Source organism: Plecotus auritus (genome assembly GCF_963455305.1).
Source record: "Plecotus auritus genome assembly, chromosome: 2".
NCBI classification, from domain to species: domain Eukaryota; kingdom Metazoa; phylum Chordata; class Mammalia; order Chiroptera; family Vespertilionidae; genus Plecotus; species Plecotus auritus.
Genome location: NC_137771.1, coordinates 180,927,454 through 180,947,394, shown reverse-complemented (window position 1 = coordinate 180,947,394; position 19,941 = coordinate 180,927,454). Strand labels below are relative to the sequence as shown.

At 38.7% G+C, this 19,941-nt stretch overlaps 1 protein-coding gene across 10 annotated transcripts in view; it reads left to right on the top strand.

Annotated features, from left to right (window-relative positions):
• LPP (LIM domain containing preferred translocation partner in lipoma) overlaps positions 1 to 19,941 on the top strand; it is a 740,460-nt gene that overhangs the window by 310,341 nt on the left and 410,178 nt on the right. For all 10 annotated transcript variants that reach the window (XM_080655359.1, XM_080655353.1, XM_080655356.1 and 7 more), the window contains one exon: positions 18,795 to 18,907. Coding sequence is in view for 6 of the 10 variants with exons in the window: in XM_080655353.1 (XP_080511479.1) it covers positions 18,795 to 18,907 (113 nt within the window). In the remaining 4 variants the exon portion in view is untranslated. The remainder of the gene's footprint in view (positions 1 to 18,794; positions 18,908 to 19,941) is intronic.

The window sequence follows — 19,941 nt, the reverse complement described above, 5'->3', positions numbered from 1 at the left end:
TTTGAATAATTATGCCCTGAGAGTGGAAAGAATAGAGCTTTTGGGGACATTCTGGATATAAAAAGCTTCATTTTTAATGGGGCAGTGAGACATGGGAGTTAAGATCAGACAGAGGTATTATCCACATTGCAAGTTGTTTTTTGCCTGATCTTGCCTAGAGAATTATTTTTACATCCTGTCCTTGGGAAGCACCTATTTGCTGTTAGGTGCTTCTGTTCCTTCATGGCATGTGGTGGGGATTCTGAGTATACCCATTAAAAAGAAACCTGAGTCTCTTATTGTCAGTAATTGGCCCTTGTACTTTGAATCATGGAATCATAAAATATCAGTGTTGAAAGGGCCCTTACAATCCATTTTCCGTGTTTCTGGAATTAATAAAGCTTATATCTCTGTTACGATATTCATGTCAAGTAGTCTTCTTGCCCCTACATGCATAATTCCAGTTATTGGGCATGCACACATTCTCAAGCCAGGCAATTCACTTTTCACTGTTGTGACTCAGGATTTACAAGTGCAATTGCTCTCCCCTCCCCCCCCCCCCCCTCTCTCTCTCTCTCTCTCTCTCTCTCTCTCTATTTATTAATTTTTCTGTGAAGCATTTCATATTTTTTTCAAATAAACATACATTTTCTCTGTCATAAAAGCTGTGAAAGCTCATAGTTTTATTCCATTTAGTCTCAGTTATATTTTTGTCTGAAGAGCTAAATATACTTGAAATTAAATGTTTTCATCATCTCAGGTATATGCTGTCTGATGCTCCCATTTTTTGGTGAACTCATAGCATTTATTTTTCTCAAATAGATTTTAATATCCCTTCCCCACTTTTTAAAGCATTGGCACATAGACCATCACAAAAATGCTGCACTAATACATTTCATCCTGTTTATGAACTTAAGAGAGATGAAGTAACTTTCTCTAGGACTTGGCTGTGTTTTTTTAGGCAGGTTGCTAGTCTTTCATTATATTTAAATTAAAATAAATTTTAAAATATGCTGAAATATGATGGGATTTTTAGAAAATTATGGGAAACTCCAGAAAATTTGTACTGTGAAAGGGCTCTTGCTCTTGTCTAGTCATGCTCCTGTACTGATGAATTGTCCTTTGAGGTTTACAGCACTGTACACACTTCCCTTCTTTATGGCACATGTGGTGAGCACAGTAGTCCCCTCACGACTCCCTGTCCTCCAAGATGTCCTTGCCTTAGTCTCCAGAACTTGTGAATGTGTTGGGTTTCACAGCAAAGGGGAATTAAGGTTGCAGATGGAATTAAGGTTGCTAAATTAGTTCATGTTAAGATAGGAAAATTATCCTGGACTATCTGTGTAGGCCCAATGTTATCACGAGGGTCCTTAGAAGTGGACAGTCGAGAAAGAAGAAGACTTTGAGGTAATGATGTGAAAAGGTACTCAATAACTTTGCTGGCCTTGGAGATGGAACAAGGTGGCCATAAGCCAAGGAGTGATGGCAGGCTTTAGAAATTTAAAAAGCAAGAAAATGCATTCTCCTTAGGGTCTCCTCCAAAGAATGCAACCCCGCCTACACCTTGATCTTAGCCCATTGATACCCATTACAGCCTTATTATTTATAGAACTGTAAGATAATAAATTTGTGTTGCTTTAAATAATTGTGTATAGTAATTTGTTGCAGCAACAATAGAAAACAAATGCACAAAATACTATGCTGAAATTATCTGTTTATATTTCTCTCCTCTAGACAATGCATTTCTCAAGAGCAACAATGTTGTTTAAAAAAATATTTTTAGCACTATTCCACTTTGAAGGAACATAAAATTTATTGTCAGACACTGGAGATAACCAGTATTTATTGTGTGTATATGTACCATATCCCCAGCACTGCCCTAGTTATTGTGCTTTGAAAATTCCATAGGAAATTTGTTTAATCAGACTAAATCTGAATATTCTTCTACATATAAAATGAATTCATGGACTAGATCAGATTTGACAAACTTTTGTAAGTCCCAACAGAAAATGTTTTAGGTTTTGCTGCTCAGAAAGTCTCAATTCTGCCAACAGAACACAAAAGCAGCCATGGATTATAATATGTTAATGACTGTAGTTGTGTTCCAATAAAACTTTGTTTACAAAAACAGGAAATGGGATGGATTTGACAATTTGGCCATTGTTTGCTGACCTGAAGTCTAGCACAGCTCCTTATTCCATTCTAATTCCCTTCTAATCTGATAATTTTGTGAGTTTACCGTTAGTGCCAGTTAAGCCATAACAGTCCCTATAGGACTTGGAGTGGTAACTCAAGTGATGGGATGGGTCTGTTTTTAAAAAGAAGCATAATATTGCAGACTCAAGAGCCAGGAAAGGAACTGCCACCATGTCCTTGGCAAACAGACCTGGGACAAATGCTCTTAAGGATGAGACATGAGATCCTTGAATGCCAAGGCTGAGCTCACTGAACTTGAAATTCAGAGGACTGGAACTACTGTTGGAGAAATAAAAGAGAGCAATAAATCCATTGCCTTGGAATGAAAGACCTTCCCAGGCAGCTGGCCAAATGAAGCAGGGGGAGGGGACGAGTTCCTCACTCAACTAAATTATGTCTTTGGGCAGCCAGATCAGGTCTGCTAAAATAACAAGGTGCCTGAACTTCTGCCCAGAACATGTCACAAACTTTGCGTTTGGGACTGTCTTCCATCACATGACTTCCTAATCTGAGGGAGTAAAGAAAGCGGAGTGAATGAAATACAAAGAATGAGGTTTTTCTTGGAGTGCTTCCCTAGAGACAGAACTTGATTTTCAAGGGATTACTTGTTGAATTCTCTCTTCTAATTCAGAAAATATTAGTTGATGGAAGATAAGCATCCAATAGAATTTGAAAGCTGCTACGGAGTGGGATTTGCCCATTGTAGATGTCGGGGTGTGGATTTATAGAGTAGCATTGCAAAAGCAAATCCAGAGCTAAGCAAGGGCAGTGGGATTTTGGGGATGTTCTTGTTTGTCTGACTGCCTATTTGTGGTGGTGGTTGTTTTGATTTGGCAATTTCACTGGATTTTGAGGACAAAACTGTCCTCTTTGATTGATTCATTCACAATAGCTTGTTTATGTCTTGCAAAGTGTTCAAGAACAGTTTGTCCATTAAAGAAAAAGTGACCCAGTAATACTCCCAGACCCAAGGAAATGTCGGGTTAATCAGTTGCAGAGGCACTTGATGTGCCAAGTTAGTGCCACCTCAGAGTTCCTTCTGTGGTTTCTTTCCAAGATTTCTAAACATTCTGGAGAGAACACAATATTTATTTATTTGGCTAGGACTTCATTTGCTATTGTTTTATTATACGCTTATGTTTTTTGTCTCTATTTGTCTTTACCCCAACTCTTTGGAACCACTGTATTTGAAGAGCCATATTAAGACTATAGCATATGCTCAGTGAATGATTGCATTTTGTATTTGAGTTTCTAAAAGTGAAGAAAGGTTTATGGTTAAGTCTCATAGAGAATTGTCTCACAATAAAAATACTTTATGTAGGACACTGTGTTTTTAAAAATTATTCTTAAATTTACCCTGGATAATATAAAGACAAGTGCTGTTACTCTTGTTTACAAAGTAAAAAAAAAAATAAGGTTCAGAAGTTTCATGATTTGCCCAAGTTCACACAGCTAGTAAATGGTTCAGGTGTGACTGAAGTGATGTATTTTAATACCTGAGTGCAAATTCTTTTATACATCTAACTTACTTGAGTCACTATTCAAGTTAAGAGTGTGTTTTGTTTGTAGATTTTGTTTCCATGGGGATGTTCATTCAATTCAATTGAGTCTCTCTTTTTCAGCCTTCCATTTTCTTTCTCTTCCTTCTCTCTCTCTCTCTCTCTCTCTCTCTCTCTCTCTCTCTCTCTCTCTCACACACACACACACACACACACACACACACACACACACACACACACACATAGTTTGAAATTGATATCTACTCCTTTTCTCAGTTTCTTTCTTCAAAGAATCATCTATTGGGTAGGGATTCAACTTGCAGTTGTCAATACTTCATCCATATACCCACTTGGCAAATATTTTCTTAACTCTTTTCCTTCTCAGTTCATGAGGCATTGAAAAGGTGCTGTTGGGCTAGAGTGATGAATCATATATGATACGTGCCCTCTAGGAACACAGGGTACAGTAAGGCAAATGGCTCTTGTATTCTCAACAAGATACACTGTGAATGTACTCTAAAAATGCTACAAAGGGTCAGAGGTATGGAAATTCCTTTGTCAAAGGGCAGCCAAGGAACACTGTGTAGAGTTGGCAGGTGACCTGGGCCTCCAAGAATAGCTTGGGTTCCAATATGAAGAAATGAGAGGAAAGTCCTTACAGAGCAAATTCTTAGAGTCAGGGAAGCAAAAGGTCAGGGAGCAAATTCTTGGAGTCAAGGGAGCTAGTCAGGCAGACTGCTGGGTAGGTGGCTTAGCAAAAGCAAGTCCTCTGAAGTGCAAACCTCCCAATGTTGCTGTTTGCAGCAACAATCCCAAAGAATCTAGGCAGCGGAGCATTCCAGGAGGGTGAACTGAGCTTGTGGAGTTGCTCTTCTCTTCCTCATAGGAGACCCATCCTGTTGCAGTATTCTGCCTATCTAGATGAGGTCCTGGTACATCTTGGGAAGCCCGGAGCAGGGGTTTTTATCAAAGGTCTAGTGCTTCCAAACCATCTTTCTCTACAACTCCAGCACTATTGCCATAGAATCAATTGACCATGTGATGAGGTTTCATTTCTGGGCTCTCTATCCTATTTTGTTTGTCTATATATCTGCCCTTATGCCAGCACCACAATGTTTTGATTTGTGGTGAGTTTTGAAATCAGGAAGGGGAAAGTCCTCCAACACGGCCCCTCTTTTTCAAGATTGTTGTGGCTATTTGGTCGCCAATGGGAGTTTTTAATCTGGCAACAATGTATGAAATTAGTTGGAAAAGGATATGTTAGTAAGAATGGAAATGTTTTAGGATGTTTCTTAAGTTTAGATAAGAGATATATAGGCATTAAGTATTTTGGTGGCAGTAGAGATGGATTGAGGAGCAGTTAATGGATTTGAATAGTTTGGTGTAAGTTAACATAGCTTGCACTACTCTATGCCAATGGGTGGGAAAAGAACAGAGAAAAGGATTTTCTTCCAACCTTTTGTGATCGGGAAAATTATAATAAAGTAAACAGGAAAATAGAGGATATAAGACTAGGTAAGCAGGGCTGTGGGTTAGGGTATTTAAATACAGTTTTGAGCAAAAACCCAGATAGAGGTGCAGGTGGAGATGGCCAACCATCAATCAGAGATGTAGACATGAAATAAATGAGTACCGTGATTATTCTGGATATTAAGTTGCTTATAAATGGTATGTTCATTTAGACTTGCTTCTTTTAATGTGATGCATTTATGGTTACCATGGTGGCAAGAGCCAAATAGAGGGAAGTGATTGGAGACAGTGGCAAAGATGGAGATCTGATTAAAGGTAATTTCATGAAGCTCCTGTGCCTTGCCATAGCTAAGAGTAAACAGAATGCTCGATGCTGCTGACGTGTTTTATTTTGAAATTACTGTTATTACTAGGGTCTGAAATCCTTAGCCTTGATCTCTTGGAGCCTAATGTTCCTGTTCCCCAGCTGAGAGAGACTAATTCACCAACTTATGTTGTAAACACTCACTCATTTTAACTGATTACACCTTCACTGATTCTCAAATCACTAAAATTACTAATTGCTATTCCTTACACATCAAAGAGTGAATCCTGAATAATTAACCCCAAATAAAATTAGATGAATTGGTCCTTTTAATTAGAGTCCCTGCTGCTGTTTGTTCTGAGCTTCCTTTTCTTACTGTTAAGAGACTTTTAGAATGATTAAAACAGTTTAAGACTTAAACAGCCAGTGACCTTTTAATACAATATAAATCCATGAAAGCAATATTTCAGCTAGCAGGTGGTGAAGTAAATTTTTAGAGCAAGTACCTGTCAGCTCCAGTATTCCTTTGAAAAAAAAGAGTACATGCCAAAAAACAACCACCTTGAAATTAAATGAGTGTCTGATTATTTTTAAAGCATTTGTGCATTTGCTAAGCCCCAGACTCCATGAAATGGCAAGGTTGAAGGAGAGTGAGTAATGGTTGGCATCATTTTGTATAAATAGTAACAAGAGTTTTGCAGTGAGGAGAATTTGAAGGCATTTGTGCCTAAAAGATGAAGACTGGAGAAATCACAGAAGGTCACTGGTCCCATATAGCTATACTCTTCCTCAAGAGTTTATTGAGGCAGGGGTGCAGGTTCCAGCAGCGGGGGAAAGGAAGCTTTGTGGGATTTCACTGCTGCTACTCCTCAAGCTAAGACCACTCATTCATTCAGCCTGGATTTTGTTGAAGATGCACCATGTGCTCCTGATCATCTATTTCAAGTCTTCTACTTAGTAAGAACCTCTTCTCTTCTTCATAGTCTTTTGAAGTTGTAGGGGTAGAACAAGTTTCCTCCTCTTTCCTGGGAGGTCTCAGTTTATCACACTGAATCTGCCATGGACTATGGTAAATGTGTCCTCAACTAGAATATAGGAGATTTGGGATTCTTGGTATGGCTCCAGGGGTGGGCAAACTTTTTGACTCGAGGGCCACAATGGGTTCTTAAACTGGACCGGAGGGCCAGAACAAAAACATGGATGGAGTGTTTGTGTGGACTAATATAAATTCAAAGTAAAGGAGCGAGGGGAGAGCAAGAGAACTGGATAGAACAGCCGGATCCAGCCTGCGGGCCGTAGTTTGCCCACGGCTGCTACTGACTCACTGTTTCACTTTACCACAATGAAAATTTCCCCATCTATAAAATAAAGTTATTGGACTAGGTCCGTGATCGGCAAACTGCGGCTCGCGAGCCACATGCGGCTTTTTGGCCCCTTGAGTGTGGCTCTTCCACAAAATACCATGGCCTGGGTGAGTCTATTTTGAAGAAGTGGAGTTAGAAGTTTAAGTTTAAAAAATTTGGCTCTCAAAAGAAATTTCAATCATTGTACTGTTGATATTTGGCTCTGTTGACTAATGAGTTTGCCGACCACTGGGCTTGGTCAATGATGTTTTTTCTTAAAAATTATTTTGACTTTTCATCCTGAAATAATTTCAAACTTTACACAAATGTTGAAAAATGCTTCTCATATAGCCTTTATCTAGTTTACTATATGTTGATATCTTACATAATCACAGTACAATTACCAAAACCAGGTAATTAATACTGACACAAAACTACTTGCTAATATATAGATTTCATTCAGATTTTATCAGTTTTCCTACTCATATCCATTTTTTGATCTAGGTTCCTATCTTGAATCACAGGTTGCTTTTAGTTGCTGTATGTCATTATCTTCTTTATTTTAGAATAGTTCCTTCAGTCTTAGTTTGTTTGTCATGGAGGTCAGTGATGCTCAACCAGGGCTACTCATCAGAATCATCCAGGAAGCTTGTCAAGATGCTTTGGTCCATGTCTCAACTCCAAATATTCTGATTTAAGAATTGTACAGTGAGGCCCGATTGTATATAGTAGTAGAAAGTGCCTCCATGAGATTTTGATGCACACCCTCAGTTAAATGTCAGATATGTTTCAGCACTTCAAGGACTAACATGTTGAGATTTTGTGAATGTGCCATCTCTTCTTCTTCTTTCTTCATTTTATTGCTCCTCCTCCATTCCCATTTCTCCTTGATGGGAGACGATCTTACTCTCTAAAATTCCTAGAGGATATGAAGGAATTTCTAAGATAACTTGTGGGAAATAAATACTGTTAAGACCGCAGAGGATGGTTCACTTTGTCTAGATATAGCAGTGTGAAATAAGTGATGAAATGAGCTACATAAAGAAGTTTTATTGTAAAATCATACTCCCTCAAACTTCATCACCATCTTTGGACAGAAGATAAGCTTCTGGTTTAATAGCCACCCCAAGGCCACGCCCAATCTCTAAAATAATGAGGTTTTTAAAAAGTCTTTATTGTTTAAAGTATTATATATAGTATTACATATGTCTCCTTTCCCACCCCCCATTGACCTCTCCCCAGCCATCCCCAATCCCCAATAATGAGGTATGTTTGGAATAGTCTCTCAATACATTGGTACTTGTTTGCCAGCTTCTTTTTCAATGGTAGATTTAAGATTTTTTGTTACTATGGACTATTGCCTCATTCTCTTTCCATATCATGGATTTTTTTTTAACTATTTCATTTTAAACTAAAAGAATTTCATTTTTTTTTTGGTATTTGGGCTGAAGATATCTCAATAGCTGGTAGAAGAGGGATGCTTAGGCTTAACTCATTGCTTTATTTATTTTGAATGCCCATACTTGGTATTCAATGATGTGGTTTGTTTTTTGGGTAGCAATTGCCATGTTTTTGTAAGACAAATGACACTTAGTGGATTCATAAATAATATTTGGTTTTCATCCATTTGTAGAACCACACTGTCCTAAATTTATATTATTTGAAAATCCTTCAATGTTTTTAACTAAGGAACAGAATTTGTTTTTCAGCAAATGGAAACCACTGTGTGATAGAGAAATAGAGTATGGTTAGATGCATTCCACTAAGGTGTTTCACCTTGATACGGACTCCTAATTTGTGGTTAAATATGAGGATTGTTGAACTCAATGAATATCCAGGGTATTCTACATTAGCTAATGTAGAGTGAAATTGTCCATTTGAAAATCAGGGAGATTTTATCTACTTTAGGATAGTAATTCTTCTTGCTTTTAATTTGAGACTTTCATAGTATTTTAAGCTATGGTATTTAGAAAGATGACGAAGACATTACATTTTGGCTTGTGTAAATACAGTGGTGCATTAAAATTAAACACTAGTTTTGAGTAGATTCTATACTTCATTTCAAAGCATCTTCCTTTTGATTTTTTAATAAATGCATGCCTGAAATTCACATTCGTTGCATAACAATTAAACCCAAAAGAGAAGGAATTAAAAAATCAACTCCTCATTGCACAAGCTGTAGACAGCCACTGTCAGCATAGAGGTTTATATTTTTTTAAAAAAGGACCACATTATAAACATCACTTAGTAGCCCACATTTTTCCTCACATGATAATATATAAGAAAGTTTTTCATGTTCTGTTTCCAGGTACTCTATGACCCATCCCCTCACTAGAGTGAAGTCTTTGTTCAAATACAGTGCCACCCTGGTGAGGCACTTCCCAATCTTTCTCTTTAAAATTGCAGCATTTCACCACCACCCTCGCAGGCTCTTCCTCTATATTTCTATGTAGTACATATCACCTATATTAAGTATCTTTAATTTGCTTTAAGTATTCTTCTCATCCTGATAGAGTATAAATTCCAAGAGCACTTTTTATTTTATTTAGTTAATTAGTTTGACTTCTCCTTAGTGTCTAGAATAATGCCTGACATGTAGAAAGCACTCAGTCAGTGAAGAAATAGATGTCAGATCTAGATTAATGTCATCATTTTAATGACTGCGTGATTTTCTAGTGTTTGACTGACTACAATTGATTTATAATCAACTAGAGGCCCAGTGTACGAATTTTGTGCATGGGAGGGGGGTTGTCCCTCAGCCCAGCCTGCACCCTCTCCAATCTGGGACCCCTTGAGGGATGTCCGACTGCCCATTTAGGCCCGATCCCACAGGGATCCCTCTCACAATCCAGGCTCCCAATGCTCACCTGCTTGCCTTCCTATTGCCCCTAACTGCTTCTGCCTGCCAGCCTGATCACCCCCTAACCACTCCCCTGACAGCCTGATTGATGCCTAACTGCTCCCCTGTCAGCCTGTTTGCCCCTAACTGCCCTCCCCTGCAGGCCTGGTACCCCCCAACTGCTCTCCCCTGAAGGCCTGGGTCCCCCCGCCCAACTGCCCTTCCCTGCAGACCCAGTCACTCCCAACTTCCCTCCTCTGCCGGCCGGCTCACCCCTAACTGCCCTCCCCTGAAGGCTTGTTTGCCCCCAACTGCCCTCCCTTACAGGCCTGGTCCCTCTCCGCTGCTCTCCCCTGCTGGCCTGATCGCCCACAACTGCCCTCCCTTGCAGGCCTGGTTCCCCCCAACTGCCCTCCCCTGCTGACCATCTTGTGGTGGCCATCTTGTGTCCACATGGGGTCAGGATCTTTGACCACATGGGTTGAGCCATCTTGTGTGTTGGAGTGATGGTCAGTCTGCATATTACTCTTTTATTAGATAGGATAGAGGCCTGGTGCATGGGTGGGGGCCAGCTGGTTTGCCCTGAAGGGTGTCCTGGATCAGGGTGGCGGTTCCCTTGGGGTGTGGGGTGGCCTGGGCAAGGGGCCTGTGGTGGTTTGCAGGCCGGCCACGCCCCCCCTGGAGACCCAGGTAGAGGCCCTGGGATCTGAGATTTATTTATCTTCTGCAATTGAAACTTTGTAGCCTGGAGTGGAGCCAAGCCTTCTGCTCGCTCCATGGCGGCAGCCATTTCTGTTGGGATTTATGTATCTTCTATAACTGAAACTTTGTAGCCTTAAGTGGAGGCCAAAGCAGGCCAGGGATGTAGAAGCTTGGCTTCCTCCATTGCCACGGGCAACCCTAGCCTCCTGCTCTCTCCAGCTCTGCGGCTGCCGCCATTTCTCTTGGGCTTTATTTATCTTCTATAATTGAAACTTTGTAGCATTGAGTGGAGGCCTGGGCCGGCAAGGGCAGGCGGAAAGCTTGGCTTTCTCCATTGCCAGGGAAACCCAAGCCTCCCTCCTGCTCTCTGTAGCTGCAGCCATCTTGGTTGGGTTTATTTGCATATTCCCTCCTGATTGGCTGGTGGGCGTGGCTTTTGGGTGTAACAGAGTGATAGTTAATTTGCATATTATTCTTTTATTAGATAGGATACTTTATCAATGGAACATTCTGATTATTTTGATTACATTTTATTATGATAAAGATGTGTTGACATGCTTCTCTGTACACTTTTCAATTACTTCTTTAGTAGGATAATTTATTAAAAGTGGTATTGTTGTATAGAAGTGTATACGTATTTTTAAGACATTAGATAACTGTTGCCTATTCTTCTTGAGAAAAGTTTTATCTTTAATACTCCTATATACTGGGTGTCCCAAAAAATGTATACACACTTTGAAATTTATTAACTCCAAAGGGTTAAATCTAAAAAGAAAGAAACATCTATTGAGCTATCAGCTGTTAAGTGTGTTAACATTTTTGGGGGGACATCCTGTGTGTGTGTGTGTGTGTGTGTGTGTGTGTGTGTGTGTGTGTATATATATATATATATATATATATATATATATATGATGATTTTTCTGTGCCATCATCAATATGGTGTTTTATCACTCTTTTTAATCTTAGCCCTTTCATTTAAATGCCATTGCTTAGAAAATTAAGTACTATCAGAATCAACAATTTGTTTTTTTAGTTAAACAGCCAAAAATAAAAATAGAAAGGTTCATTTTCTAATATATAATTATGTATAATAAAAACCTGAACTCCAAAAATATCTAGTGTGAGAACTAAATAATTCAAGTTCCTTGGTCAGGGTCACATGTCTTCTCATTTACAGATTAAGATGTGCCATTTAAGGGAGGATGTACTGTTGCTATTTTGATGACAGTGAAGACAGGAAACCAGGAATGCCCAGCCTTACCCAGATAATTGTTACTTCTCCCAGAGAGTTCTCAAAGGGTCTGCACGCTCAGGGAACAGGAACAAAATGGGAATCCAGGAGCTGCTGTATTAATAGTGTTTAGTCTTTCTCTAGGACAGCGGTCTGTGTTCACACTGAGATGGTGTATAGGCTTTGGCTCTATGAATAAGCAAGCGCTTTACCCTATCTCTAATACGAAAAACATGTTGGGTAAATCAGGGAAATTCTTTTTTATATTTTTAGGTATAACCAATGCATAATAAATAGGTTGCAAAGACTCAGAAGTCATGCACTAAATGGGACTTATCCTCAGTAGTTTATTGACTTTGTCATATTCCAGTGTTTCCTGGTGGTTTTTAAAACCTTATTATATTTAACATTTATAGATGACACATTTCTAGGTACTGAAAATTTCTCTTTTGTTTTGTGTGTATGTGTTATTTTAAAATTATAAATAGGTAAAATAGCCATAGATTAAAAATTGATATAAGTAACGAAAAGTAAGTTTCTCTGCTATTCTTGTTTCCCAATTGCACAGTTATACTTTTCTTACAGGCAACTTGCTTTTAACAGTTTATTGGGAATCTATCTAAAAGAGACTCCATGATGATACAAGATATATGTATATATGTCTTTGAGTGCTTCATTTTAAAAATATTTCATTCAATGTACTTTCTGGTGTAGTTTTCTTGGTGGCCTTTATGTTTTAATGCAAACTGAAGATGGAGTTGAGCGTGAAATCTATATTATAAAAGACCTGAGGCTGTAACGCTATAACCACCAAACCACCAGTCTCCCGGAGGTGCATTGATGGGTCTTGTGGCATGGCAGGTCTGGGGTCCCGGCATGGTGGAGTCTGGGGGTCCCGCTTCCACAACGGTGCTGCAGGTCTGGGGTCTCGTGCAATTCATGCGCTGGGCCTCTAGTTGTAAATAAAGTCTTCAGTTACTTGATTTTATAATGAATGGCCTCTAATCTATGAGAAAAATGCTTTAACTGTGACATAAACCAATCACCTTAGGGAGATTGTCATGTTCTTGGGGTTAAAAAGGTTCAAAGTCACTGTTTTAACTGCTTTGATCCACAGAGTGACACCATGAAGTGAATATCATTATCCTCATTTAATAGGTGAGGAAATTGAACCTTAGATGGTGGCATTGCCTTTTCCTAAGGAAACAACTGGGATTTGTATGTTAAATTTTTGGCCTTGAAATTTTGTACTCATTTATTTCGAACATATTTCCTTTCTCTTTTAGTGACTATTGATGGAAATGAAAAACTGGCTTTACTTAAAGTTTACTACTTTCTCACCATAATTAATTTTTTCACTTTTGTGTGTGTATTCCAACCCAATCTCTTGTGCACTCATAATTTTTTTAAAAATATATTTTATTGATTTTTCACAGAGAGGAAGGTAGAGGGATAGAGAGTTAGAAACATCAATGAGAGAGAAACATCGATGAGCTGCCTCCCACACCCCCCCCCCCCCCACTTGGGATGTACCGGCAACCAAGGCACATGCCCTTGACCGGAATCGAACCTGGGACCCTTCAGTCCGCAGGCCGACGCTCCATCCACTGATCCAAACTGGCCAGGGCTATTTAAATTCTTAATTTGAGGAGCCCCTAAGTGATTTCACTTATATTTACCTTAAAGTTTAGATTTTCCTTAAACAACCAAAAATTCTCCACTTAAGAATGTTAGAGAACCAACCAGGAGAGCCCTAGAGTTTTGCTCCTCCCGTGAAGTGCATGGGTCCACATCCACCTCATTGGGAGCATGTTAGAAATGCAGACACTGGGGCCCACTCCAGACCTGCTGAATCAGAGTCTGCAAGTCATACAGATCACCCTGGTGATTTGAACATTCAGGCCCTACTTGTTAGAAGCTTCAGTTCTAACCAGGAGACAGTGATCATAAGCCCATAAATGCAGAAAAGTTTTAGAGATGCTATGAGAGAGCTGTATTATGAGGCAGAAAGGAACTGCCGTCTAAATTCCTGTGTATGTATATAGGTTTTCATGGATGTTTGAATGAAGAAGAAAGATAATGATGCCTTTTTTTTTTCTTTTTACCATAGTAAATGAATCTAGACTTTAGTTGATGATTTGAGCTTAATTGCTCTCTTATGTTTTTCCACTTCAATCACACAGAACCAGTACCCTACCATCTTCTTTGCTGGTAAATTCTTGTAATTTTTTTCTTCCTCTAATGGGGCCCTTATTCATGAACGGATAGAAAGCTCTGTACTCATGTGCCTTTCATATATGCCCAATCCATGTTACTAGGGTAACTGCAGTGGCGCGCCACCTCTGCTTCTCAGGGCCACTCACATTTTACTTCTGCACTAGAGAGGGTGGCTTGGAAAAATACGTTGGGTTATCAGGACTTTTTCCTAACTCCCTTTTCAAGTTAATGGTATGCATAATAGGCTATTTTTGAAGTGAATTGACATAAAGTAGCATTTGGGAATCAGGGATATAATACTTTATTTGCCCAACTCACATTTTAACTGCCTAGTTGTGCTTCCTCTTGCACCTCCCCCCACCCAAACAAAGTAATAATAAATTGAACATTAGCTGAATAATATGGGATGATCTGGAGGAAATTAAGCATGATCCTTTCTAGCTTTTCACCAAGGCAGAGGAAGGATCCATTTCCAACTCTGTATTTCACTAACTCTATAACTTTGAGTAAACCATTTAACCTGGTAATTGATGAATAAATATATTTTGCATGTGGTAGGCTTTTAATGGTGAGGAAAGGGTAAAGAGGAAGCCAGGTTTGTAGACATCTGTCTGTGACTACACTACTTCTTCTAAAACCAAATGTTTCTATCTCAGATTTTTTGTATCACTGCACTGCCCTGTTGCCTGATGCTGTGTTCTTTTTGGTGGGCCTGTTTATTTTGTTCATGCTCCTGTGATACGCAGGGTCCAGTAGTTCCATTTCCGGTTAGGGCACTAACCTGAAGGTCTATAGCTTAGCATTGTTAGTTGGAAGGTACTGCAGCTGATTCTGTTTAGCTGCTTTTCTCTGGGAGAGTTACCACATAAGCACCTAAGACAGATGCTCTTTGATTGTTTAAAAACAAACAACAACAACAACAAAAAAACACAACTTGGACAACTGAACACTTTGCTCAACATTTATAGCTGAACAGAATAAAGCAGATTATTAGTATGGAGTTATCACTAGGGCTTTTAAAAATCTGCCTAATTTTTCCTAGACTATATAGTCTAGATTTATGTTGTTTACAAATTATATATATATATATATATATATATATATATATATATATATATTCCTTTTTTTGTTTTCTGTTCCTTTTCACCCTCCCAGGAGTGTCATCAACCTTGCTTCACTGTTTAATTCTATGACAGAAACGTAGGTAAGAAGGATATAATTGGGAGGAACCTCAGAGATAGGCAGTTGGTTGTATGCACAGACTAATTTTTTGTGAAAATTTGGAGTGTTCATGTGGATTTTGTGGGTCTGTTTCTACCTTTGTACTATGATCTCCAAGAGTCATTCGGTTCTGGTCCTGTTTAATGCTGACAGTTCTCTGTGACATAATAGGATTTGTTGAAGTTTAAGAAAATGCTCAGAAATCTTCTTTAATGTTGGGTATAAAAGAGACATAGGTCTGGATAGGACATTTGAACCTGAAAATTAGGCTGTGAACTAGAATTTGGTTGTCATGTATCCATCAACTTTGATCTCCTTTGCTGATCACTTAAGATCTCATTGTTTGCATTCTTCTCATACGCTATTATGACTTTTCAAAGGAGGTGGTGACGATTTAATAGATGTTATAATATTTTTTTTAGTGCAATGTTTGGCCAAATGAAGGCGAAGTGAGTTTCTCAGTCCTGGTTGTACAGTAGAATCACCTGAGTTTTAAAGGAATACTGGCATCTGACTCTTCCTCCCATCCCCTCCCCTACCCCCAAGATCCTAATTGAATTGGGTGAGATGGAGTTTTGGCTTCAGTGTCTATAGAAAAACCTTTCATGCTAACTCTAGTTTGTAGGCAATGTTTAGAACTACTGGGTGGTGTTATGAAAGGTTTATGAGACTTATAATCCTAATAAGGCTATGGACAAAGTATATCTTGAAATGAATACACTCAGAAGGGTAAGAGAAGTAGAAATGTTTCTTTATGACACATATCCTTGAACTTTACTAATCCTATGGGGTTTAAGGTAGAAGTAACAATGTGTTACTTTGCCTAATGCAGTGTTTCTCAAAGTGTGGTCCCATGACCATTAGCATCAGCATCACCTGGGAAGTTCTTAGAAATACAAATTATTGGGTCCTACCCCAGACCTGCTGAATTAGAAAGTCTGGGGGTGGGACCCAGCAATCTATGTTTGAATAAGACCTTCCAGAGATCCCAATGAAACCTAAAGTTTGAGAACCATCAGAGAGTTTTGTAGGTGTGAGAGGTAGTGGATGAACATCTTAGCATGCTGTGCATAGCAAGAGTCCAAAAAGCAGAGTATTCTAAAGATAGTGTTTGACTGCTTTTGGTAGTCTGAATATGGTGGGAAACTTGAGCTCCTAAACTTATTTACAGGGTAAATGGAACCCACATGAACCATTTGAAAGGTGTGTCAGACCAACCAGTCCCAGTTACCATCCTTCCACTGTTCAATTTTGACTTTACTTTTTCTGAAGATTTAAGTTGTAATGCTTTGGTACTATCCAAAAGCAACCCACTGAGTGATAGCAACTGCTGTCCCATGACTAAGTGTTAAATTGCTGAAATGTAAGAAACAGCTATTTATCTATAAATAGAGTAAAGAATTTTCCCATCACATCTAAAATATTATATATATATATACATATATATATATATATATATATATATATATATATATATTTCAACAGGCATTTATTTGAGATCAAAGAATAACTATTCAGGAAGCATACTTCAGGCAGAAGCCCAAATAATGTTTCAATTAGGAGACAAAGGCAATGGTATTTATGAGAAAGGGAAGGGAAACAATTACATCAATGGAAAGAATGTGTTTCTATTGGTGCAAATAACATAACATAGTGATGCTAATTCTAAACAACCTAAAATTGTGCCCTAGTTATCAGTAGGTAGTCATAATATCTGCTTTCTTGTTATCCTTGCAAACAGTTCTTTGGGGCACAGCATTGCTTTAGGCACAGTGCAGAGGTTATTTTGCCCTGTTTTAACATTCTGAAAATATGTGGCATAGGACCTGCCAGACAGTTCCTCCTGGATGGCATCTCTGGCTCCATTTTAAAGTGGCTCCGTTGATATTATTATGATTTTTTTTACAGGAGGTTTAAGTGTTTATAGTCATCTACTTTCTTTAGACACATATTATTTGTCACCATATACATGCATTTCTTTTGTAATATTCTAAAGGAATATCCCTTTTTTAAGAGTCTCCTCCCTCCAGAGTGCCTAGCTCCCTGTCCAGGTCTGGGTCAATCCCTCCTTGTGTCCCCATCCCTCTGGCTGTGGCCTCTTCCCTCCACTCCCCCACTCCCACCTCTTGCTTTCTTTGTCATCACTCTAGGCTTGAGAACCAACAGAGATCTCCCCTCCCCTTCTATACTAATTCTCCCTCCTCTGAACTTCAAAACTCAGCTCAGACATCTCCTCCCCCAGGAAGCATCTGGACTCCTCCAAGCTGGCTGGGGACCCCTACTCTGCATCCTCATGGCTCCCATATGCCCAGGGCTCCTTGCCTCTTCCCTAATGTGTCTGCTGTCCTCACTGGATGGTACACCCTGAGGGGCCAGGACTTTCACGGTCTGCATGCAGCCGGTGCCTCATAAATGTGTGTAGAATGAACAAATGAATAAATGCACTCAGCCATCCTGACCTTCAAACCCTATTCACACATTTGACTCCTAGGACTATGCCTACTGTGCATGTCTCTCTCCTTCTGTCCACACCTACCTGTGCATTAAAATATTATTTTTAAAAGATGGAGCAGGGTATAGTGGTAATAAATTTTGATGGAAAGAGACTTGGCTTGCTGTGGTAAACATACAACAGTATACAGATGATGTGTTGTGGAGTTGTACACCTGAAATATGTTAACCAGTGTCACCCCGATAAATTTAATATAAAGGAAAAGGACAAATAAAAGAAAAAAAATTAATGAGTATTTTCTTTTCCTAATAGAATTTCTTGCAGAGTATTTAAAAAAGACTCTATACCATGAACCCACAGAGCTCTTGGATATATATTGACACCTCAAATCTCAGAGACTAGGAACAACAACTCTATGTGCTGTGCTTGTTGGTCACAATGTTGGGGCTTCTTAGTGTCCTAAAGCCTCATTAATTCCTACCTGGACTGCATATAGATTTCCAAATCAATATTTCTTATCCCAAGTTTTTCAAAATCTGCCCTGCATATAATTTTTAAATTAGTCTTTAGTAAATCATATTGCAACCAAGTGTTTCCTTTTCAGAAATCTTGGATGGATCCTCATTGCATGCATGATAGAATTCAAGTTCTTTGCTGGTTGTACAACACACTTAAAAGCTTATTTTGTCACTGTTCTAATTTTTGTAACATACTAGTTTATTTTACATTTTTCTATGCTGTATTGTTACTTGCACTTTGTTCTCTAGGCTATAAATTTGTTTTTTTTTAAAAAGTCTTTATTTTTTTCTCCCTCTCTCTGTGTAGAATGGACTTATTTTCTACATCATAATTTTCAGGGACAATTTAAATGCTTGGTAAAGCCTTCATTTCTCCACCTGGACACAAGCTTTCCTTCATCTTAGCTTCCTGGAGAGTTTGTTTGCACATCTTAATAAATTTCATCTTTTATTATCCTTACTTGTGCATTTATTTTTTTCCTCCTTTACTTGAGAGAAAATTTATTGTGAGTAAGGATCAAGTCTTATATACTGCAATAGTCCACCACCCCAACAACCTTCCTTGTTCTGGCTAAATGTACCTGACCTCTACAGAGTAGCTTTGATGTCACTTAGAAGTATAAAATCTGGTCCTCCATCTTCAGAAAGTTAAGGCTACTAATTAATGTGAGAAGAAGTAGAATAGGGAATAATTGTTATGCAATGCAAAAGATCATGTGTCAATGCCAATTACAAGCAGCAAAATGCCAGCTAATGTGTGTTTTGAAGAGTGCTTATAAGATTGCATCTATAGTAACTTCATGTTTGTGTTTTCTTTCTGTAGGTGATTTTCTTCCACCCCCACCCCCACCTCTAGATGATCCTGGTACTCTTCCATCTGGCTCTGGAAACTTCCCTCCTCCACCACCCCTAGATGAAGGTTCTTTCAGGGCACAGGTAAGATCTGTGGTTGAAGTCATGTTTATAAGCCACGCTAGGAAGCTCATGAATTCAGTGATTGTTTTTGTGGCAGGTATACATTTATCCAGAGCCCACAGAGAGCTTTATGACACAAAAAGCTAAGGCATCTTAATGCAAAACACCCAACTGAAGCTTCTCAGAGCTTGCACTCCCAAGCCTTAAAATCCTTTCACCTACTCATTTGTTTCAAAACTGAAAGCCATGTTTTAGGAATGTCATTTGAGTGGTTTACATGTTCTTATTATCCTGGTGACACACAACCATATATTTTTATTGCCTTTTTTTCTTTATTCACAAACATTGCATTCTACATGAGTAAGGCTGATATTTCATGGCCCTGGTTGGTCACTAGGTCCTAATTGGTCAGCGGTATCTTTCTAGCAAAAGCAGCAGCAAATGTCTTTAGGATTTTCTTTTCTGAGTGAGGTCCACGAAGCACATATCACAATGTATTGATTATATACAACTGTTGTGCTCCAGAGACTGGTGATTGTATTTGGCTAGAATAGGGAACAACATTAGAAGTAGTTCTCAGCCTGTGATCATGTAGGGGCATTGGTGACCACCTGCCACCACTTAGGCAGCCAAATGCTTTCTATTCATTTCAGGGAGGAAACCTAAATAACAAAATCAAATAATTATAGTTAGTTTTTAGGGGTGATGTGGTTACTCCAGATAGGGTGAAGAAAAAAACACAACAGTTCTTACCTTTTAGAGAAACATTGGAAATATTTGAGGAGAAGTGAAATGGTGTTTGATATTTGTTTCAAAAGAATAAGAGTAGGGATTTCGTGAGAATATAGGTTTTAAAAAAAGTTTAATTATGAGTTGATAATTATTGGGTGCTGGAGGTTTATTCTACTATTTGGTCTACCTTTATATGTTTAAAATTTCTCACAATAAGTTTTAAAGAGGAAAAACATTAGGAAACCCTTAAATAGTTTGGTCCATTATCTATCTTTCTTTCTCCTACATTTTTGGGTTTGGGGAGATAGAGGAAGAAATGATTC